The sequence below is a fragment of the Neopsephotus bourkii genome, unplaced genomic scaffold (assembly GCF_033783945.1).
Source record: "Neopsephotus bourkii isolate Nb327-2 ecotype Australia unplaced genomic scaffold, CSIRO-AGI_Nbou_v1 NB_1825, whole genome shotgun sequence".
NCBI classification, from domain to species: Eukaryota; Metazoa; Chordata; class Aves; order Psittaciformes; family Psittacidae; genus Neopsephotus; species Neopsephotus bourkii.
In genome coordinates this window covers 7,287,306-7,311,076 of record NW_026902298.1, presented here as the reverse complement: position 1 = coordinate 7,311,076, position 23,771 = coordinate 7,287,306, and the positions used below count along the sequence as shown (strand labels likewise).

At 38.7% G+C, this 23,771-nt stretch overlaps 1 protein-coding gene across 1 annotated transcript; it reads left to right on the top strand.

Moving 5' to 3' along the window:
* Positions 1–2,644: 2,644 nt before the first annotated feature.
* Positions 2,645–23,525, top strand: CAT (catalase). The gene is made up of 13 exons (XM_061343512.1): positions 2,645–2,861; positions 7,972–8,143; positions 9,116–9,226; positions 10,603–10,733; positions 11,586–11,690; positions 12,709–12,834; positions 14,331–14,522; positions 15,624–15,776; positions 16,926–17,064; positions 18,980–19,110; positions 19,904–20,011; positions 20,604–20,690; positions 21,156–23,525. Exons 1-13 carry the CDS (start codon positions 2,796–2,798, stop codon positions 21,219–21,221), a joined length of 1,587 nt encoding a protein of 528 aa, XP_061199496.1. The 5' UTR covers positions 2,645–2,795; the 3' UTR covers positions 21,222–23,525.
* Positions 23,526–23,771: the final 246 nt, after the last annotated feature.

Below are 23,771 nucleotides of genomic sequence, written 5' to 3'. Positions count from 1 at the left end.
ACTTGATTAAAAAAAAATGTGTATGCACTCTTAAAAAATAAAGGCTACATGGAAGGACACCATGTAAGTCTGAATGAGTACCTGAAAAGATCATTCAATGTTCTCAGACACAGCTGACAGTGAGGCCTACAAACTTATCTTGCAAAGTAGGAGCTAACACCTTGAAACCAAAGTTTCTGTGGGTTGAGACCTTGTTGTGAAGCTGGGATACTTTCTTTTTTGGCTGATAGTATAAAAGGCTTCTTGATGAGTAGAAAGACTGCTTAGATTTTTTGTGGAAATCCAAGCTAAACTATATTTAAACTAAAGCTTAACTTCTGTTTATCTTTTCCAAGGATCATCTGAATGCAGTGGAAGTGATCAGAGGTTGCACAGAAGTTTCAGTAGAGGTAGCCTGATGGTATATATTTAGTATAAAAATATTAGAAATACAGGCAGTTTATCTTTCTTGCTCTTCTTTATAATGTTGGTTATCATGTTGAGTAAGAAAACATTATGAGACTTGAAGACATGAAAGAAATGTCTCAAATAAGACTGAAGCAGAAAAAAGGGAGTTCTTACCACTGAGGAAAAGGAATACCGTTAGTGATATACATCGGTATATAAGTAAACCCTATGTATAGATATATACATAGGGTATAGCACTCTTAATACATGGTAACACATACCAGGATGAAGCAAATGCCTGTTACGCTATTTTTTGTATCTGTTAAGAGAAAAAAATGTAGACATATTCTGGCAGATAAGCATTTTTCCCCATTTCATTTCTTTCTGACAGGCTGTGGGTAAACAGAGCTGCTGTGATTCACTGTTGTAATATGTATTCTGCAAAGAACCACACTGGGATTCTTGATAAAGAATGACAGGGGGGAAGAAAACAAACCAGTGCACACACACAAAACTTGCTGTCTCAGTTGCTTTTATAAACCAGTGCCTTCTGCGAACCAGATTTGGGTAATTTCTGTTTGTTTGGACAGGTTTATCTGCTATGATTGCCCCCAGTCATTGTCATTAGAGAAGAATTAATAAAGTGAAAGGTTTGCATATTTTAGTTTTCTAAAATATGATCTGGAAATTGTACCAGTTTCTCATCTGATACGATGAGATGGCAATGTGCGCCCGCAGCCCAGAAAGCCAACTGTATCCTTGGGCTGCATCAAAAGGAGCGTGACCAGCAAGTCCAAGGAGGTGATCCTGTCCCTCTACTCTGCTCTCCTGAGACCTCACTTGGAGCATTGTGTGCAGTTCTGGTGTCCTCAACATAAAAAGGATATGGAACTGTTGGAACAAGTCCAGAGGAGGCCACGAGGATGATCAGGGGCTGGAGCACCTCCTGTATGGAGATAGGCTGAGAAAGTTGGGGCTGTTCAGCCTGGAGAAGAGAAGCTGCATGGAGACCTTAGAGCAACCTTCCAGTATCTGAAGGGGACATGCAAGGATGCTGGGGATGGACTCTTCATTAGAGACTGTACTGATAGGACAAGGGGTAACGGGTTCAAACTTAAACAGGGGAAGTTTAGACTGGATAGAAGGAAGAAATTCTTTACTGTGAGGGTGGTGAGGCACCGGAATGGGTTGCCCAAGGAAGTTGTGAATGCTCCATCCCTGGCAGTGTTCAAGGCCAGGTTGGACAGAGCCTTGGGTGACATGGTTTAGTGTGAGGTGTCCCTGCCCATGGCAGGGGGTTGGAACTGGATGATCTTAAGGTCCTTTCCAACCCAAATCATTCTAGGATTCTAGCATATGTCTGGGGCCAGGAACTCCATACAGAAATACACACTGAAGTGCAAATCCACAGAATAACTGGTAGATAGAGATCCTCATCCATCTTTCCAGTGCCTAATGTCACACAACCAACCAGTTTCAGATAGTTTGTTCATGTTGCTGAAGGGTTTTACGCCATGTTTTACCTCAGAAATAGGAGAAACAACTGCATTTAAGCTGCTTCTGTCACCTGTAGTGATACAGCTGCCTAATGGCAGAACTGTATTTACCTCATCATTTGTAACTATAACCTAGTAAGTATTATTATTAAATCAGAAGTGGATTTCTTTTAAGGTTACAAATTTAGCTCTCCAAAGAAATACTGTTTACAATTAGGCATGTATGAATTATGACCACTATTTAATGCATTACCTGAGCCTCATCTGAGGTACAATACAAGAGCGAACACTTAACTGTACATTTGGTAACCTTGATTTTGCAATTTTAACCACTTTTTTTTTTTTTCCCGCTGAAACAAACCCTGCCCCTGAAACTCCCTAAGTAATTGCAGTTTTCATGGTGCCCTAATCCTGTAATTTTCTACGCCGCTGATTAACTTCTCCCACACCAACAACTGTGTTCCAGCGTCTCAAAACTGAAAACACACACCAAAAATTAAGTTACTTACACATATTTACGCTACCTAACTACACACGAACACGAGCAACTTTAAATCACCTCAACCCGCTTCCCGCCATCCCCCTCAACCCGAGAGGGCGGGCACCTCCTCACACCCCCTCATTGACGTTCCCCTCACCCAATCATAGCTCTTGCTATGCGCTGGACGCGGTGCTATTGGCTGAGGAGGTAGCGGGGGGCGGGCGTAATGCTGTGGTAGATAGAGTCTGTAGGTGCGGTATCTCCCGCTACCCGCGGGTGCTGCAGGGCGCGGTGGTGGTGGCGGCTCCCCGCGGGGTGACCTTAATAGGGCTGCCCCTGCGCTGGTAGCGAGCAGAGTCCCGCTGGGTTGTCCCACGCTCGCTCCTCTCCGAGCTGCCCTTCCTGTCTTGGGGGTCTCCTAAGCTTGCAAAATGGCTGACAACCGGGACGACGCCTCGGACCAGCTGAAGCAGTGGCGGAGCCAGAGGGGCTCGCAGGTACCTGACAGGGCTCCGGCGGGCGGATGTTGCGCGCCTTGTCTGGTGCGCGGTGAGGCCTGAGGGACGGCACCCCGCTCGCTGCTGGACCCGCTGTCCGGCCGGTCCGGCTCCCCTCGCTGGGCGGTAACGGTCCGGCCTGCGGTGTAATGGACGGTGGGGGCACCGTGGGGCTGCGGGGTCCACTGCCTTGTTCATGGGCGCTGAGGGGAGCGGGTGAGCTTCGGCGTTGGATGGTGTTGAGCCCGGGGGGGGGGCGGGGGTCCTCTGACGGGGGAGGAGGAGCCGGGCTCGGGTTGTCCCGCGGGACAGCGGCGGAGGACGAGGCGCCCTCGGCCCGAACGCGGAGCTCAGGGTTTGGTGCTGTGCCCGGGAGAACGGGGCGCGGAAGGACTGGCTGCTGCCAGCTGGCCGGGAGCGGCAGGGGCGGCCAACACTGCTGGCACGGCCGCTTCGGCATCTCTGCTCGCCCGCAGCCTCTCCTCTGGGGAGGAACGGGGCTCGTCTGCGCCCCAGCGGGCAGGTCTCTGGGCAGCGGTATATGTATGTTTCTTTTCCGTCTCAAATAACATATTAATGTTTTCGGTTCTGTTGTCACATTGGTAGAACCCACTGAAAATGTAAGTAGGGAATGCTATAAAAGCTAAAGTGCATTCAGCAGTACGTGGAGACCTGTTGGCCAGGTTGATGTGGTTTGGGGCAAGTGGTTGACTGAAATCATAAGAATATGTAATCAACAGCATGGCACTTGAATCTTCTGAAGATGCAGGATATACCCCAAAATATTTGGGTAAATGTACAAATGCTGCAAAAGTTGTTTTCATAAAGTCATTGTGTCAGTTTCTGCTGTGTGTTTTCTGACAGAAGTGTGTATTTAGCATGAAATCCTCTTTCTGCTGGTTATACAAGCAGCAGTCTTACAAGATACAAGTGGCAGTAGTCACATCCCCAGGTGGATGCCTCCGTTCCCACTGTTCGTAGTTGCTTAGTCATCTTGGCGGTGTTTTTTTCCCCTTGGTTGTAAAAGGTACTGTGTGAAACTACCTTCCAGTGATGAATTGCAACTTCGTGGTATTCTAGCATGTGTCATAATATTCTTTTTGTACCATGAGTAATGCTCTTTTTTGTATGGATGGTGGCTTTTCTATAACAAAGCAGTATTTGAATACAGGCCAAAGTTAATTTGAAGGTTGGGAGGCAACCCAAAGACTGTGTTGCATAAGGAGTCATGAGACCTGAAGATAGAGAGTAGGGAGGACTTATTAGAATTTTAAAGTGACTTGTATTAAGGTGCAAGGTATCAGTAATGCCTGGAAGTATGTACTTTGATGTATGGTGTTTACAACAGCTGTGACTAAAATTCTCCTGGCTTTGTTTCCCTTCTTTCTGTCATGACAGGTTAGGGCTGTAATAAAACACACATGCAGATTCAAAAGTTCTTATCTTTTAAGGTTTTGACTGTATGCAGCTCCCAACCATATGAAAATACAGCATCAAACAAACTCAAGTCCAGAGGCAACATGAGAATTCTTCTTAAAACTGTCTTTTTTTTTCCTCTCCCTTCATGCTGATGGAAGTTGCCTCGTGTGCTCTACATACCATTATCCTGAAGCTAAAGTGACAATGTGCTGCCATTTAAAAAAAACCCAAAACTTCATGTTCAGAAGTCTGGCTACACAAAAGAGACTGAAGAACCACAAGGCTGTGTGTTTTCTTCTTAACAGGCTTAGTTTCAAAAAGTTGTGGTTTTAGCTACTATTTCTAGTAGTCTTAAATGTTAGCATTATAGGAGAAGTGGGTTTTAGACAACAGTATATCCTATTGGTTTGAGAAGCGCTGTGGTACCTCTATAAAACTTTATTATTATTTTGCATGCATAGTTTACAACTAATATGCAAAGGGTTTTTTATACCCTTGAGGTGATCACGCCACAGGTATTCTAAAGGCATAGGTGAATCGGACTCAAAGTTTCTTGAAGACTATGGGCAGACTTCCCCTCCTTCTGTCTTCTACTAAGCTCTTGCAAGGACTTTGTAAAGAAGGTCACATGTGTGGGTATATCTGTTACAGACCTACCCCTGTGTGATTAAATGTACTGGGCTGGTTAGAATTTATGGAAAACTCCAGGATAAACAGGGCTCTAATTCAACGTAACTTTTGTGTTTCTCAGTTGACTGAGCAAAACTTGGTTGCTGCTTCAAGATGACATAACTATTAGTGACTTTAAAAAGTCATTGTATAGACTAGTGGGGTCTTAAGAGCTATGTCTCATGTTAGAAGTGTTACCGGTCCCCAGCTTTGCTGTTCTTGGAGTTACGGTAGTCAGCTAATAAATGATGCTGAAGCTGCACACAGGGGTTTTGTCACAGGGTGCCTTAGAGTGAAGATGAAGTAGAAGAGTCTGTGTACATAGAGCATGTGGGAATGATGGAAATGTCTGTAATGAGCAATAACACAAAGAGGTTGGAGAGGAAAATGCAGAAGTCCAGGATGCCATTGGTAGAAGATGTTCTTTTTCATCACGTTACAGCGAGCTTACCCATCTTAAATGACAGTTATCACTGTGAAAAAAATCAGTGAATTTATGATTAGAAAAACTAATACATGGGTTTTGTCTGTGAGAAACTTGGAGCTTTTAACCAGCAAAACTAATAAAAATAAAAATATTGGCAGCGCTGGAAGCTGGATTAAAAATAAAGTAGTTCTTCCTAAGCAAACTCTGAAAAAGTTTCTGGACTGAAAAGACTTGAAAAGTTTAATTAAAACTGATGTGATGTGTGAATACTTTACAGGCTCAACATCTGCAGACTGTACTGAATTCTAAGAAGGGGCCTTTCAAAGCAGAGGCTCAGAATAGGTTTCAAGATGGGTTGCTTGTAGCTTTCATACCTCCATACAGAAAATGGGTCAGGATAATGAGCTGATAATATTAATTTGTATTTTTATTAAAACAAAGTAATTATAATTAATTATCGGTTGTAATTAGCTGATAACATTAATTTGTGTTGGGTGATTATCTCAAAGCAGACTATTTCCACTTACCTGACTGAATCATGGAATGGATGATCTTTTCCCTAAAGTTCCTTGAATGTGGTGGTGTCCTACTTTAATATATGAAATAAAATTCCAATTCAGAAATCTAATTTGTAATGCCAATTTTTAAGCAATTCCTATTTTAAAATGATAGCTGAAAAAAAGCATACATAATAACACATACATATTTATGGAATGGGAGAAGTTCCCATGTGGTCTAACTAGGTGATTTCGCAAAGTGAGCAGTGGAATAGTTTCCTTTGGCTCATTTAAAACCAAGCAAAATATCAGGTAGGAAGCATGTGATATATGAGCATTGGGAAGGATATGGAGAACAGTTTCTACTCTTGCATATTTCCCTTGACAAACTAGAGCATGTTTTGATTTAAGCAGATGTTTCCTTTAGAAATAAAACTGAAGTGGTAACTTCCTTGTAATTTTCTGAATATAGTGTTCCTGTTTGTACCTGGATATATGTTGTCTCTTTTAATTGTACAAATTTCATTGCTGTTTAGGGTTTCAGGCATCCTGAAGGAGTTGAATTTATGCTTATAACTTTATGCTAAAGAAGTGGTGAATAAGAATAAAGCACCTAGATATTTTGGGAATTCAAGCCAACTGCGGAATTATGTACTGCCTATTAGTAAGAACACATTGGAAATGCAGTTACCCTGTCAAATGTCTTTTATGTGGTTATTTGTGTACATGCATTAAAGGTGTATACAATTCCCCCTGTATATCCTGCCTCATCCAGAATTCTGGCTGTGGATATGAATAATTGTTCTTTCTTCTGCCTCTGTGGATTGCCTCTTGTATTTCCCATAGTTCAGGTGCATGGGTCCTTCTGGGAGAAGAGAGTAGGCTGGTATGCATAGTACAGTTGGATATCAGTTCAGTGCAACCTGTGACCATGGATTTAGTGTTAACTGGTCATTATCTGTGACCCGGATATTTGAGCTCACCCTCTTGCAAACCTTTTGTTTCTTTTTCCTTTGTACTAACTTCTGGTCTAAGTACTTTGTGAGCATTGCCCTGGCTCTTAACAATGTGTGTAGTCCAGGAAAGACTGACTTATGTGACCACAGGGTCTCTGGAGCTGATGTACCCTTCTTGCTACATTTTCTACAGCACCCAGTAAAACAGGGCTGTCCCCTTAGGGAAGCCAATGACCCCATATATGATTGAGATAACGTCTTTTCTACTGTGATTTGTTTTAAGAAAGTGGAAGTACACTTGATTATAATGCTGCACGTTCCCAAAGGTGTTTTTTGAAGTTATCCTGAAGAGGGTCACTCCTATAGTGCAAGATGCTGCAGCTGTAAGTAGTTTAAGGGTTAACTGAAACTTGGTGTGAAAGGGAGAGAGAAAGGATGAGTATGGGATGTCTTGAGCAGTTTCTTTAAAGACAGTAATGCTGTTAGGAAATAAAGTTGCGGTTTTCTGTCCTTTTGACGAGATATTTGTTGGCAGTAGGGCTGCTTAGGGCTTTTGCTAATCTTTGTCTCTCCATGGGTCAGGAGTCTAGAATGATGATTTCTCAGGTGCTCTTGTATTTTTCACAGCTCTTCCAGAGAAATGGGAATCATGGGTACCTCCTTTTAGTCTCTATGCTGTGTGACTATAGCTCTTCCCTGATGCATCCATTCCTGTACTGTCATTACCACCTTCCCCTTTTTCCCCTCATTACTTTCCGGCAGTTACTCCTTTTCTAGCTCTCTCTTCCCATCCTCTCCTGTTGAGGTGGGGACAGACTGAACCTTAACCATTTTAAAGTTGGCACTTTATCTGTCTTGCTTGAAGAAAAATACAGTCTTAAGTAACATTTCTTAACCATGGAAAACATCTTTGGCTGATATGTGACTTGGACTTCCCTTCGTAAATAGCCCCAGACACAGTACTTTGCTGTAGCTAGACATTTGTATTCTCTGTAACTCGTTCCAGAACCTTGTGTCATTTTGCTATATATTTGTTAGTACGTCCTATGACATGTAATGTTGAATAGGGATGCACATTGTGTGGCTTAAATATAGAAGAGTTTTAATTTCTGCTGGTGTAACAGTGGCTCTCTTGCTTTCAGAAACCAGATGTCTTGACCACTGGTGCTGGGAACCCCGTAGGGGATAAGCTTAATATCCTGACAGTAGGGCCACGTGGTCCTCTTCTTGTTCAAGATGTTGTTTTCACTGATGAGATGGCTCATTTTGACAGAGAGAGGATTCCTGAAAGAGTTGTGCATGCAAAGGGGGCAGGTATGTTTCAAAACACATACTTCTTGATGTCGAATTAGACGGCAAAGTTGAGTTAACATTTGTAGATTGTGACAGATAAATTGCATTTTATTCTATATGATTTAGCATTATTGATTAAAATGAACCTGTATCAACAAAGTGGTATGGTCTGGTTTAAAAGAGCTCGATGTCAAAACTCAAAGCACTGAAAAAATGCCCTTAGATTTTTTTTTTTTTTACTGTATTTATCATAATCTCTTAATCATAAGAGATTAATCATAATCTGTTCCTCCATAGTACTCCTTTCCTGTGGAAGTGAAGACTTTACCCAATTATATTTCAATGTCTGTTTGCATGTAACTTGGTAGAGATTCTTGTCTTTATAATTCAGTGTGTCTGCTAAAGCAAGATTATGATCTAACACTTAAATTAAGCTGAACCAACCAATTGCAAAATTTGTTATTGATCTTAGTAAGGTAGAACTGGCACCTGATTTTATTATTATGTATTGCCTTAGAAGAAGAAAATGTTACTGAATTTGTAATATAAATACACATGGGGAAAATACCTCTGTGGGGATGGGAAGAATTTTTGTTGTTTCATCCAACTTCAAGTACACCAAAATTCTGCAATGTGTACCAGCATTAAAGGAATACTTGCCTTGCTCTGAGATAAATACACAAATCTTGACAGAAGAGTATCTCAAAAGCTAGCTTGTTATTTTGCGCAGTAGAAATAAGGTCTTTGTTGCTGTTGGGAACTGTTAATGCTCAGTTAAGGAGGTGAGAGTGAGCACCTAGCAGGTAGTAGTTTGTGTTATGTAAATCCTATTTTGTGAAAATAGTGTTTTAGTGCAAAAATATGAACTGTTTAACCTGGTATATTTCATGTTTCCTTTTGACTCAAGTATGTTGGACCACAATAGAATAGCAGATCTACTGTTAATGGAAGGCAGGTATGTGGATCTGATATGTTTAACTTACTTTTCTTCAGGAGCCTTTGGTTATTTTGAAGTCACTCATGATATTACCCAGTATTGCAAGGCAAAAGTGTTTGAACACATTGGAAAAAGAACTCCGATTGCTATCCGATTCTCCACTGTTGGTAAGGCTCTAGAGTTACTGCATATCTTCTTATGTGTGTACTGCAGTTACACTGACAGCAGTATTTACGTTATTATTGAGTACTTAAGGTAGTTGAAATGCATTCTGTCAATCAGTTCCTCTTCTGGGACTTTCATTTACATTTCAAGACCTTCAGCACCTTCTGCAGCTTTCTGTCAGAGCTTTCTGCAGATAGTTTTCCATCTGGAATGCCAGAGACAGGACACCCTGAGCAAACTTTTTCCTGACAGAAGGCTTGTCTGGATGGATCATAATCAACTGTTGCGTACTGCAGGTTAACACTTGAAAGTTAAATACCTATAATCCCTTATGCTGTAGGAATGCTTTGGGGATGAATGCTGTAAAGCAAGTACAAGGCAAGGAAATCAATAAATTAGAGCTGAATGCATAAACAAGCAAAATCTTAAATTGTATTAGTTAAAGCATCCATTATGATCACTATCTTGTCTGGTAAAAAAAGATCTTTCAAAATGTATGTGTTACTACTTTATTTAAAAGAAGAGAAATCCTAAGGAGGTTTCAGTTCTGGAAGTAGTATTGCAGAGAGAGTTCAAAAAGGCTTAAGGAATCGCTGGTTTTAGCCTACCAGCTTTCCTCTTTCCTCTGTTGTCACCAAAACTAAAGGGACCACGGAATTTTGTAGCAAGACAAGCAGCTGAGCTTGACCTGTATGTGCTGCAGCAGGATGTTGCATCATTACTTTCCCTTTCTCTGCTGTTTGAATGTGTTTCTTCCTAGCTCTTCTGTACTACACAATTCCCTTAATGAGAGAATGAGTGATCTTGTTATTTTATCACTGTTTAGCATTAACTGTTCCTGTATATTTCTGGAACACCTTTCCTCAGGTATTGTAGTAGGCACTTCTGCTCTGGTATAAAGTTACCCATTGAAAAGACTGTTTTGGATAAAGCAGAAGGGGAATTAAAAGGATTACAACTCTTCTATATGAGTTTCCCTTTTTTTTTAGGCATGTTAATTAGATTGCTGCCTTCCAAATGTGAGAACTTTCACAGTGGGGTTTGAAGCACAGAAACTAATGTTTCAGCCTTACAATCTAACTTTTCTGTTTGATAATGCAAATTGCACTCTGAATTGGCGCAAGTGGATATACTTGTTTTTTCTTTCTTTTAACTGTGGCCCAGATGCTTGGGTGGGTGTCTGTTCACTTTGGAAACTTTCAATGCCTGAAGTATTACTGAAAATATGGCAAAAATTCCTTATATATTAAAAACTTACATTGATAAACCCCATCTTTTTAGGATTTTATGTCATATTCTCAAGTTCTGTGATTTCAGGCTTACAATCTGTATGCATTTCCTATCATAACACTTCCATATATTCATGTGTTTCTTCAAGCTGGAGAATCTGGGTCAGCTGACACAGTTCGGGACCCTCGAGGCTTTGCAATGAAATTCTATACAGAAGAGGGTAACTGGGATCTTGTGGGAAATAATACTCCCATCTTCTTTATTCGGGATGCAATGCTGGTGAGTAAGCATGAAAGAGGAAGGTACTTTGAAAGAGTCCCAAGGTTCTTCCTTCACTGAAAAGCAAAACTGGTTGTTTTGACACACTCAAACTTGTTGTTAGCTAGATGGTCTGAATGGCTTTTACTTGAAAATATGCTACTTAATTTAAGAACCGATGCTTGGTTACTTACGTGATTTCATACTGCAAATAACACACTTCTAGTTGCGTTTTCTAGTGCCAGTGAATAAGTATGTTACCATGGTTTGAACTTCGGATCTGACCAGTTTTACTGGTGTTCAAACTGGCTGTTTTGCTGTGTAGACAGGTTTTTCATTCAGAGACTATTGCAGGAGGGGAAGACTTTTCACTTTACAAACTTCTTTCAAGTTCCTTTATTAAATCTGATTTTTTTTTTGTTTTGTCTTTTAGTATAAGTTTAACAGCACTTTATAGGTAGGGGGCTTTCCTTGTGTGGAGAAGTTCTGCACAGACATTTTATAGTATTTCAGTATTCACTTACAAGTCAGATATTCAGTAGAATTCAGATATACAAATTTGAAGAGATTTACCTCTCATTTTATCAGTCACAAAATGAAAGCATTCTTTAGCTTTGACCATCCTATTCAATCTAATTGTAAATGTTTCACTTTACCACACTATGAATTTGATTACAGAAGAGGTATGACAGTAGGGTTTTTTTTCAGTGATCTTACAACTGTCTCATCTTTGTGTGCTGTTCCTTTCATAGTTAAGTATAATGAAAAAACTGGTTATCTTGTTTTGTACCAGTATTGCTTAGTATACCCCATATAATTTGAAGGTCTTAAAAGAACTTCTTTTTTCTCTTTCCTCCTCTCTGTACAAATTAGTTTCCATCCTTCATCCATAGCCAAAAGAGGAACCCTCAGACTCATTTGAAGGATCCAGACATGGTGTGGGACTTCTGGAGTCTTCGCCCTGAGTCTTTGCATCAAGTAAGCTTCCCCTTTGACTTCTTTTTGTATGATTAAGAAAATCATGTTATGATAGCATTATTTTTTTTTAATCTCTTTTTCCATGTTTCCATGTTTTATCCAGAAATCTATGTAAACTTCTGGGAACAGTATAAAGGTGAAAGGCCAACAGTAGCTTAAGGCTATTAATATGTGTATCTAGGCTTTCTTCTTTAAATGACTCTATGAAATGGGTGGGATTTTCCATTTTCAGTCATATTTTATATGGGGATGAAGGAGAAGTTGCTAAGTTTTCTATCACTGAAGCAGCAGAGATACTGATGACAACAAACTGTTAATGTTAGAGAACAGTAAAGGACCGGGAAAGTGATGCTATGACATATATTGTGTTGCTTATGAGATCAACAAAAAAATTACTAGAATTCACAGTGAATTCTAATTGTTCTCATGTGTATTTGTATCTAGATGTTATGCAAAAAAAAGCTAATATATAATTAAAAATTCAGTTGTATGTATTTATTTTAAAGAGAATGGGTACATACAGAAGCCTTCCAGTACAGATGTAGTACCACAAGCATTGTTTGTGACCATAAGCCTAAAGAAAATCAGCATTTTAAATATGTTTGCATGGTGGTATTTTTACAGCTTAAAGACTTTGGAGTTGTCAAAGGCTTCAACTTTCAGATTTTTTGTCTTTAACCTGCAAAGAAACATCACTTATGTTTGTAACTTAAATTATTCATGCTTACCTGCTGTGTGCTTGCAGGGGAATTTGTAACATTTTCACCAGGTTAATGCCTTGTACTTGACTGAATATTTTATGTGGGCATAAAACCTCACATAGGTTTAATTCACAATTGTTCTTTGTGCAAAAGCAGTCTTATTTAATACTCTTAAACTAGAAATTCCTTGGGGATTTTATAACATCAAGATAGCTTCCAGCAATTGCAGATTAATGCAAGAAACAACTTCTGTCTTGAATGGTCACTTTATCCTTAATCTGGTGAGTCCATTAATGCTGTTTGATTCTTCTCTTTAGGTGTCTTTCTTGTTCAGTGACCGTGGTATTCCAGATGGTTATCGCCATATGAATGGATATGGATCACATACTTTTAAAATGGTTAATGCTAGCGGAAGAGCAGTTTACTGCAAATTCCATGCAAAGGTATTGATGTATTTTCCTTTTATCTATTGGAAGTGTACATCAGATTGGATAAATCACAGAATCAACAAAACAGGTTAAATAGATTGTCTAAAGATGTTTTGCTACTTGTCAAGTTTAAGTCACAAGAGACTTCTAGTGCATAGACTCAATCAAAAAAGTCTGTGGGGTATTTGGTATCAGTTGCATGCCTTTTAACAAATACAATGGCATCAGTGTTCCTGCTATGACACAGTAGGTAGACTCTAGACACTAGACTCTAAAGAACACTTCTTTGGGGAACTGTCTCTTGTTATTGAAGAACTCTGTCTACTTACGTGCTGAGCTCTGAATTAGATGTTTTGGGTGTGATGCTGTGCAAAAACATCCCATCAAAGCCTGTTGCTGTCATCTGGTGCACATGCACAAATCCTCTCACCCTTTGGAAATGTGTTCTACTCAGTGTGTGATATGTTCCTGTTTCATGTTCATGGCTGCATAGTAGTTCAGATTCAAATTCTTCAAGTAAACGTTCTCTCAGTCTGGATCTGGGTTTTGTTCCCATTTATTTTCTGGATATGAGCCACATTGAATGGGTTGCCCAAGGAAGTTACAAGTGCTCCATCCCTGGCAGTGTTCAAGGCCAGGTTGGACAGACCCTTGGGTGGCATGGTTTAGTGTGAGGTTTTCCCTGGCAATGGCAGGGGGTTTGGAAATAGGTGATCTTAAAGTCCTTTCCAACCCAAACCATTCTATGATTTTTAACATGCCCTTGACTGTATACCAAAATATAAAAACTCTGTTTCCAAGAGCTCTGCAGCTGAAGCTCTTGGAACCTCAGAGGACTTCCATCCTTTTCTGAGAAAGCAGTCACCAGCATATTTCACTTGAAAACAACCTCCCTTCAAAGTTTTAAAGGCCATGCAGCTTCTTACGTCATTAGACATTGATGGAGGCTGGAATCTACCTTTGAAGCAGGACTTCATTTGAACCATTCTGTTATTGTGAGAGGGATTGTATAGCTTTTAGCCTTCAGGTTGTCAAAAGCTTATTATGGTGAGATTTTCAGTTAGTACTAAAGATGTCACAGGAATGGGGTGGGGAGTGGAAAACTGAGATTCATGTAGAATCCAGAACTTTCAGCCCTGAGGGTTGCAATCATTTTATCACTTGCTTGGAATGTGATAGGTAGGAAAGGGTGGGATGATGGGACAGTAAAGAAACACTCTATCCTGTAAGGAGTGAGGGGAAAGCTCTTTGCCTGATGTGCTGCAGGGAACAGACCTTCAAATTTGATGTGTTGTGTTGTGTAGTATAGCATTACATATTTATTTCACTTTTATCAGAGAACTGTTTTTTTTATCTGAAAGGCAGCTGTTGAATGTATTATTCTTTGCAACTCAAATTATTGGAGATTAGAGCATGGACAGTTGCATTTTTTAATTATAAGTCTGGTTAAAGTTTATTCCTGTTAATGATATCTGTTGTAACTGGTGCTACTGCTTTTAATTGTTTTTTAGACTGATCAGGGCATCAAAAATCTTCCTGTTGAAGAAGCAGCAAGGCTGGCTTCTACCGATCCTGATTATGGAATACGTGATCTTTACAATGCCATTGTCAAGGGGGACTATCCATCATGGTCTTTCTACATTCAAGTTATGACGTTTGAAGAAGCAGAGAAGTTTCCATTTAATCCTTTTGATTTAACTAAGGTATCTGTGATACAGTTGTGAATATTCTATTTCAGGTAGTTTAAGAAAGGTTGTAAGATCAAAATGCCAGACCTGAGCTTATCTATTAAGGATAGCAGTTTCCATGGAGTAGCACTGTTTTCTTATTAGCCCTACAAATAAAGGGCTGGTTCATCTAGCCTTTTTATTCTAGAGTGAATAGAATACTTACTTCTATTTACTATTTATTTCTATTTACTATACTATAATTTAGTTAATAAATAAAAAATATAAATATTCATATATATAAATATTTTACAAATTCAATAGTTAATTCTATTTACTATACTATTTACTTCTAATTACTATTTAATAAAGTTAATCTGTCCTTTTTATTCTCCCCTTCTGTTTAAGTGTACTCTTTATTATGTGTTCATCATGAGTCAGAAATTCTGGAGATAAAATTATATTGATGTTATATCTGATGTCACTTTCTCAGTGAAATATGGATAGGGCTTGATTCCAGGCCTGTAGGTTACAGCTGCATTGGGCTTCAAGAGTGTGATCTCTGATCATGTAGTCATACCCTGAGCTCTCTAGTTTTGAGTGTTAATAACGTTGTTTCTGATTGTTGATCTGATTTTGTCCAACTTTGAATTGCTGTTCCAAGGATTGGCTTGTTGAAAGATACCAAGGTCAATTTGTATTGTTTTTTTTTCTTTTTCCTCTAGTATTCCTCTCCCAAAATGGCTAAAGACTTTTAAAGTTGAAAGTACAAGTTAAGATGGGAAAGAAAAGGCTTGTTAAGCTGGTTGTGCTTGAAAGTAGCTGAAAACAATCATGCTACCAGTTCCACCTACGATATTGCATTCCTAGGCTGGTTTTCAAGTGCCTTTGGGTATTTCATTTAAGTAGTCAAGTGCAACTAAGATTATGCTGGGATGGTGAAATAAATTGTGTTAGTATTTTATGTTGATTGCAAAAGACTTCTTAAAATAAAACATTTCTCAATTTTAACAAAAAAATTAATTTCTTTAGTGTCATATTTTCTTAATCAAGACTTAAATCAGGCAAATGCTGCCTAGTAACTATGCTGTATAATACTGTAATAATGTTGATTATAATATGTGTTATGTCTTGCAGATCTGGCCACATGGTGACTACCCCCTCATCCCTGTGGGAAAGCTTGTCTTGAACAGGAATCCCGTCAATTACTTTGCAGAGGTAGAACAGATGGCATTTGATCCTAGCAACATGCCACCTGGTATTGAACCTAGCCCTGACAAAATGCTGCAGGTAAACTACAATGCATGTAAGATTTCACCTGAAGAGTTGCGTTTACATTGCTGTTTCTGAAGTATTCCTATCCCTGTTTATGTAGAAGCAGTAAACCTGACCCATGGGAAGCAACTGATATTTTTTTTTTAACTTTTTTGGCAGTTGTTTTTAATGATCACCACTTAATGTGCTTATCCAAAATGGGAATAAAAAAAAGAGAATGGGAAAGACTAAAGGAATGGAAAATCTAGAATTAAAGAGGGCATCTGAAGCAGCTAGCAGAGTTGGTGAGGAGATCTGTCAGTCTGGCAAGAAGTATGGGATAAAACCAAAGGAGCAATGCATATTCATTAATGCATTTACAGTATATCTTAGACTTACAAACTCTCACAAGTGGACTTCACGTGCTCTGAAGTACAGACATAGCTAACCCCTGATAGAATCAATAAGACTATTCTTTAGATGTAGTTTCATACTGCTTACAGGTCTAAGTGTGTAATAAGACTGGCTGCAGTCTATACTGTCTGCAGAATCCTGGATGTTTGCACATTATATTTTTTCAGATTAAAACCAGATTGTTGTTTCAAATAACATGCATGGAAACAAGAAGGTGCTTTGACAGTTTAACAGAATAATTTTGTGAACTGTCATGCAGTTCATATGGTTGGCCTCTTTGCTTCCACAAACTTCATGGTCAGAATAAGTCTGTTTTCTTGGTACAGATGTCACTAGAAGTGATTCAGATTCAGTTCAGCAGATAAATAAGGGAGTCCCATATTTCAGATGCAACCTTTAAGGTTGAAAACAAGCAGGAAAATAATACATTATTCATTAGTAACATTTAGCACTATTACAGTCACATCTGTACGCATGTAACCATTTTCCTGCTTCAGAAGAGGTTTAGCATTCTGAAATTGGTAGGCAATACCCAAACTGCATGAACACACCTCAGCCTGCTACTCTTTGGTGGTATTCCAGCAAAGTTAGTTTTTGGCCCAGTGCCACTTTGGACATAATTTGAAGTATGTCAGGAATATATATATATGCAAAGAAAATGGTCTTTTCACTTTTACTGCTTAATATATATAGAGCTTTGAATTGGCATATGCACTGCTTGGGTGATGTCTTTCAGCAAGTAGTAGTTAATGTTTGTGATAAATGTTTTAGGGTCGTCTCTTTTCATATCCTGACACTCATAGACATCGTCTGGGACCCAACTATCTACAAATTCCTGTGAACTGCCCCTTCAGAGCTCGTGTGGCCAATTACCAGAGGGATGGACCAATGTGCGTTTCTGACAACCAAGGTACTAACAAAAATATCTTATGCATGTACTTGTAGAATTCTTTTCTTCTCACAGGGAATTTAAGATGCTTGTTTAACAGAGGCGGGATTTTTGATATCACTAACTTATGCCGTAAGAAATGCTACTTTTTCCTCCTCAACCATTCAGTTTTGACTTTTTCCCGTGACTGAAACATCACTGTAACTTCCTGAGCTTCAGACTTCCCAGTCTGGTTTTTTTCTTCTATGTGAAAATTGTTCCTTACCTCTCATAATCTTTGTCTACCTTTTAGTACCTTCCCTTGTATTACCAGATCCTTTCTGAGATGAGCTGGACTTGCCTACAGTTGTTACAAATCTGCCATATGCCCTTTCCTGCAGACTGCCTTAAGTTTGTCCATGTACCATTCCTAATACTCTCTTTAACTCGGTGCTCACCAGCAATCAGAAAGCAATTTACTTCAACCTATTCAAATGAATTCAAGACCTGTTTTGTGATCGGTAATGACCTATCTTAGGACCCTTAATTGTGCATATATAAAGTTGCATGCGTTTCTGTTCTCCATGGTTATTACATGGAAATAAAATTGTTTTCAGGAAAGCAGTTTTCATCCAGTGTTTTGGTATCATGATACATTGTGTAAGTATAAAAAGCTAGCTTTGATTTTTAACTGAGTTGAAGCTTGTAGAAACTAAGCTGTCAATTTATTTGCTCCCTTTTCAGGTAACTTTAGGAATGTGATGAACAGTACCAGTCATCACATACATCCTTGAGGAGGGCCAACCGGATTAATTTGTCTTAGTACAAAGAATGACCCTCTATTCCTCTGTTTCCTATGTTCTTGATATGATGCTAATTGACAAGATACTGACTTTTATCCTGTTATCTCCTGTTTGAGGGATCTTGTTGAAAGCAGCTTGGCATTTGAATATGCTGCTGTATTGCCTTCATCACCCTTATTTATGGATCTGGTGTACATCTCGTCAGTCTTGTACAAGAACTGAGAATCAAAACTTTGCTGTGAAACACAAGCTTGCTTGTGTAGATTACAGAATGCATTATCTTCATAACTTTTAAGACTATAAAAGAAGCACAGGGACATTCCTTATAGAACTTCAGCCTTGTTTAAAGTAGTTGATAGTCTCTTAAGTGTATTTCAGTTTGATGTATGTAACTTCTGTTTGCTACAAATACTCAATTTTGTAAGGAATGGGTAAAAGGGAGGAATTCCTTTTGGCTCCTGGAAAGTAGAATGTTTGTCATCCTTACACACTTGTTTAGAATGGGTGTATATCTCTTCTATTAATCCATGAAAAGAGACTTTGTTTGGATGGAGGTATAAAAACCAAGTGAAGCTTAAGACGTGTTTAAAAACTTAGAAATAGGACTTCTGGAGAAACGGGTTTTGCAGGAGAACACCCCCAGTCAAATGAATTCAGTAATGTCCCTAGTTTATGTTGCTTTAAAAACTTCTAGAAACATGGTTGTTACAGGGGACTTGATTGAAAAAGTTCTACAATATTAACTATTCAAAATGAAGAAATATGCCAGAGAAATGGTTTCACAGAAGTTAATTATTACTACTTTGTTTCTACTTCTAGGCAAAAATAATCTATTCTAATAATAATAGAGATGGCCTAAATGTCTTTGCATTTCTACATGTAAAAATTGACTTCCATGTACTCAGTACATTTATTAAACTGCTTTGCTGTCTGATTTCCAAGAGTTTGTGAAAGGCAAAACTAAAGCTTTAACTTTGCCTCTCTTCAGCGGCCTGTGTTCTGTCAGTGTCTGCCCAATAGTGACTGTTTTATACCTGAGAGTAAACAAGGATATGCTTTAGCTATGCCTCTTCTAGCCAAAGAACATTTTCTGTCTTATGAATTAATCTGAGCTGGTGTCTCATTGTTTTGGTTTTGTGGGGTTTTGTTTTCAGGTGGTGCCCCAAACTATTACCCAAACAGTTTTACTGGTCCAGAAGATCAGCCTGTGTGGAAGGAGACCCGCGTGTCTATTTCGGGAGATGTGCAGCGCTTCAACAGTGCAAATGAAGATAATGTGACTCAGGTATGAAGTATGAAAAGGCTTTATATTGCCTATTTTACATAAGATGAATTTATAGGATGGGTTTAGAGAACAATAATAAGAATCATTCAACTGTGGCTCCTCTCTGAAGCATCTGGGCTAACCAGAGAGACCTTGGAAGATCTCAATACAGCTTAATTTGATAACGGATTATTTTTTTGCTGACAGGACAGTTAGTGAAATCTCAGACCTTTGCCATCCTTATTCTGGGCACCAATATCTAGAGTTTGTGCCTGTCATCTTGAGATCAGTGTCTGCAGATACGCAAATTAGAGGGTATGTGTAATGATAGTCAATTCCTGAATTGCAGCACAGCAGCAATACTTGTTTCCGTTAATTCAGTAAGCAACAGTTATTTCAAGCTAGTAATGGAAGGAGTTGTTAGTAGATTTGCCAAAACAAAAGAAACAAAACCCCACTACATATTGGTTGTCTTTTGAGTTTAAGTATTTGGCGTATTTTAATTGTTGCCTGACTAGTAAGTGAAAATTATTCTTTTTCAGTAGTAATAAATCTTAAAAGTCTAAGTATTATTGACTGCTACAGGTATAATAAGAGTCATAGAATCAACTAGATTGGAAAAGATCATTGAGTCAGACCATTACTTTAGGACTGCCAAGGCCACCACTAAAGCATATCACTGAGGGTTTCATCTACATAGTTTCTGAATGCTTCCAAGGACAGTGATTCCACCAGTTTCCTGGGAAGCCTGTTCCAGTGCCTAATTACCCTGGTTTTGGGAACTGCAAAATAAAACTTTGTTTACAATCTTAAGGTGCGAGACTTCTATACCAAAGTGCTGAAGGAGGATGAACGTCAAAGGCTGTGCAAAAACATTGCTGATCATCTTAAGGATGCGCAAGTCTTCATTCAGAAGCGAGCTGTAAGTGGCCTATTTGGGGTTTAGCCTTTGCTTTTTATTCCAGGTTTTCTTTCAGTCTAGTAACTTTGGCAGTATCTGTATGGAAAGGAAGATCAGGAATTCTTCATTGAGAAGACATCTGGATTTTTCTTGCATGGGAATTATCAATACAGAACACTTGTTTAAATAGGCACATAGTTATAACAAATAATGTATAACATGTTAAAGTAACTTTTCCCTGATAGGAAAAATGGGATTGATGTTGAGCATCAAGGTTGTCATTGTGTTTCAAAACTAGGGTGACTGCCAGTGTAACGTTTTGCTCTAAAGGATAAAGCAGAGAGGACTAAGGAGGGATTGGATCTTTATCCTTCCCAATGGAACTTTGTCTAAATTAGGAAAAAGCTCTGTGCGAGGTAATAGAAATGGCGTTTGAAGATCTTCATAGCACCTTTCTGGCTGGTCAAGATTAAATTCTTTAGAAAAGAGTTTTCATCCTTTTCCTTATGATATTTACTGCTTGTAGAGCATGGAGCAGAAAATGTGTTAAGGGATACATTTGGAATGGAGGAAAAAATTCTTGTTGCTTCTTCTGTTCTGTCTTCCTGTTCAGGTGAAAAACTTCACGGATGTTCATCCTGACTATGGTGCTCGTATTCAGGCTTTGCTGGACAAGTACAGTGCTGACAGTGGGAAGAAGGTATGCTAATGATTTCTGTAGTTGAATTTTGACCACCTGTGAATTGGCTTAGCTTCTTTTGTAAACCCAACAAAGTGAGAAGTAAGTCTGGATTCCCACTTGGTTTAAATGGCAGAAGTCAGTGCATGTAGAATTACAGACTGGGGAAACATCCCTCTAATTACATTTAATTAAATGTTGATTAACCAGCGATATGCAATTACTTTGTTTTAGTTGGGTTTTTGTGAGGTTTCTGGAAGATAGCTATGTGCTATGCAATGTGTTCAGGTTGATTCTACAGGCAGACCAAATGATTACACACTCTTTGTAATGGTAATGAAACATTTCCACAAGCCTTTCCTGGGCTCAGTGCTTGCTAAGCAGAATAACAACATTATTGCTTCAAGTACTCACTTTTTTTCCTGAAGTTCCCCTAATTACTTTTAATGGAACATGCTCTGAATATTTCTTTTGTATTATTTTTAGGATGTAATCAGGACATACACACAGTCCACATCTCGTATGTCTGCCAAAGAGAGATCCAACTTGTAAAGCGTGCTGCAGAGATTCACTCTACCAATTTTGCGTCCTTACAACTGCAGGGCAACCCGTGGAAGAGATTAATGAATGTAGCAACTTCTGCACAAATACAGAATTGTTTTACAGGCTCAGTTTCTTAAGCTTTCAAGTGCCCGTATCTGTATTGGAAACTAGGTAACACAAGCCAACAACCTAGTGCCTTTCAACACTAGTGCTTTACTGCTTGTTAACAACATATGGTGTTTTTAAGGAAACTCATGATTAAAAATCCTCTCCATTTGTAGAAGCAAACATAAGTTTAATGAAAATATTGTCTCTTTTTTATTGTAAAACTTTGCCTGGCTAAATCACACAGTAGAACTGTAATGAAGCTGTGATTATCCATGTGGATAAACTTCTTAATGTTGAAAAGTTGCTGTTGCTCATTATGTCTAATAAAATACCTGTATGTATTTGTAGGCAGTTCCTTTTGAATTTCCTTTTTGGCCTTTCAGAAGTAAAATAATATGCAATAATTTGACTAAAATATTAGTTGCGTGTCATTCCTCATGATCAAAATGAAACTAATGACAAAGCTTATTCTGAATATAGGTAAATTGTATTCCCAATACATATTTTAAGATAATCTTTGTTTACTAATGCTAGGTTGGGATATAACTGACCTAAGAGATAGGAAAGGATGTTTTCTTATTACATACACTTCTCAACAAAATTGATTACATCTTACAGTTCTTTGGGTGAGGAGGAATTGTTCTTTCTAATTGCCAGAATTTAAATAGAAAAATATTAATGCTCCAAGTGTCTGAGATATTAACCTCCAAATGCTTGAATATTTTTATCTTGGCCAAATTTAAGATGAAGCACTTTCAAAACCCTCTCAGTGGTTCCTGAAATTCTGTTATGTTACTGCTATCACCAGATATTGCTACATATTGATCAAGCCAGAGCTAGTTTTCAGAGGTAACCTTTAATTGAAGTCTGAGTCTCTCTGAGTGTGGGTATCTATAGCTAGATATATATATAAGGCCTGATTTTAAGCATATTATGTTGCCTAGTATTTTCAATTTAGTTAATCAGTGCAACAGATTTTAGTACCCTTTGGATTGAAAAGTGTTCCATATTATTGCTTAGAGCCGAAGGAGTTTAGCGTAGTAATATTTCTTGTGTCCAGTTTTGGAGTATGATCTTTAATCAGGTCAAGCTAATTGTCGCAAAATGAAAGTGTTTATTTTTGAGAACTTAGAGCAGTAATTAAATGATAATGATGGAATTTCTGGACACTACCTTAGTTGAATCTGAGTTGTGGTTGCCTAAGAAAGTGCATTGGCAGCATCTGAGGCTTTACTATCCAAGCATACAACAAAACCAGGTCTTAAACCATTGATTTGTAAGGGTCAAAATCTCACCTAGTATTTTTTTCTTTAGAGAATTCTTTGGGAAGTGTTAGCCAGTTGTGAGGGAATCAGTGTCCAAGCTGATTGTTGGAGCTTTGAATGAAAGAATGTCATACCTGTTGCAAGTTGAAGTTGGTCTGTTAAGACAAAGTGTTTCAGAAACGTGCTCAGTAGGATCAGGCAATTCACCATGCTTCTGAAAGCCTGGCTAGTTATAATAAGGACCTTGTCTCTTCTTTCTTCCTCTTAGCAGTGTCAAAGAGAAATATCAGTGTATGCGTAATTAGGCCAGATCCTTGTGCATCAGTACCCCTCATTTGAAATATTTGCTTTCCTTGTTCACCTGCTGATACTGTCTCATTAATATTTGGATTGGAGAAAGCGTGAACGATTATACAAAAGATTTCAGAGTCCAGCTACTAGCTCTTAACTCAAGGAAATACGAATTTAAAGTCATAGCAGGTTTTTTCCACTATTCAGTACACTTCAGGGTCTGTGTTGAGTTGTGTTTTGAGTAGGAGTCCTTCCTAATTTGACATTTAAGTGCGAAGTGGCATTCCAAGAAGTGATGGCGGATAAAGAATAGATACTGAAGTGCTGTTACTTTAAATTGTAGAAATCTTGCTACTTCTCCAACTCATTTATCTACTAATCTATTGTGAGAAATTAGCTGTGGTATAGATGCAGTAAAATAATATGAACTGATAGCCTACTCTGTTCTGGGATCAACTAGATTTTTACCTGATCAGGCAGGTGGGAGCTGAAAGAACCACATGAGTGGGTGGGAATAGTTTTGCTGGAGCATAGAATCCTAGTGAGATTTGTAAGAGAATGAGCAAAGCTGAATCTAATTTTGGTTGTGTCTGCTAAATGGATTGCATTGTCTTCCTCTTTTATTTCTGAAATAAAACTGAATTTGAAAGTTTCTTGGCAACATGTTTCCCATTTTCTGCATGAATGTTTTCGAAGAGTTTAATGTAGAAAGTTGATGCTCTCCTCTCTTTTTATTTGCAGGTTGTGCAGAAGCTGTTGAAGTTTTGGGTAATTGGTATTGTTTTCAAAACCTAATTATTTGGTGTGCACAGGCTCTGACTGCCAGCAAAGGCCTTGAATTCAAGGCTGATGCTTAGAATTCATGTGTAGAGGCCAAGCACTAAATTCTGCTCAG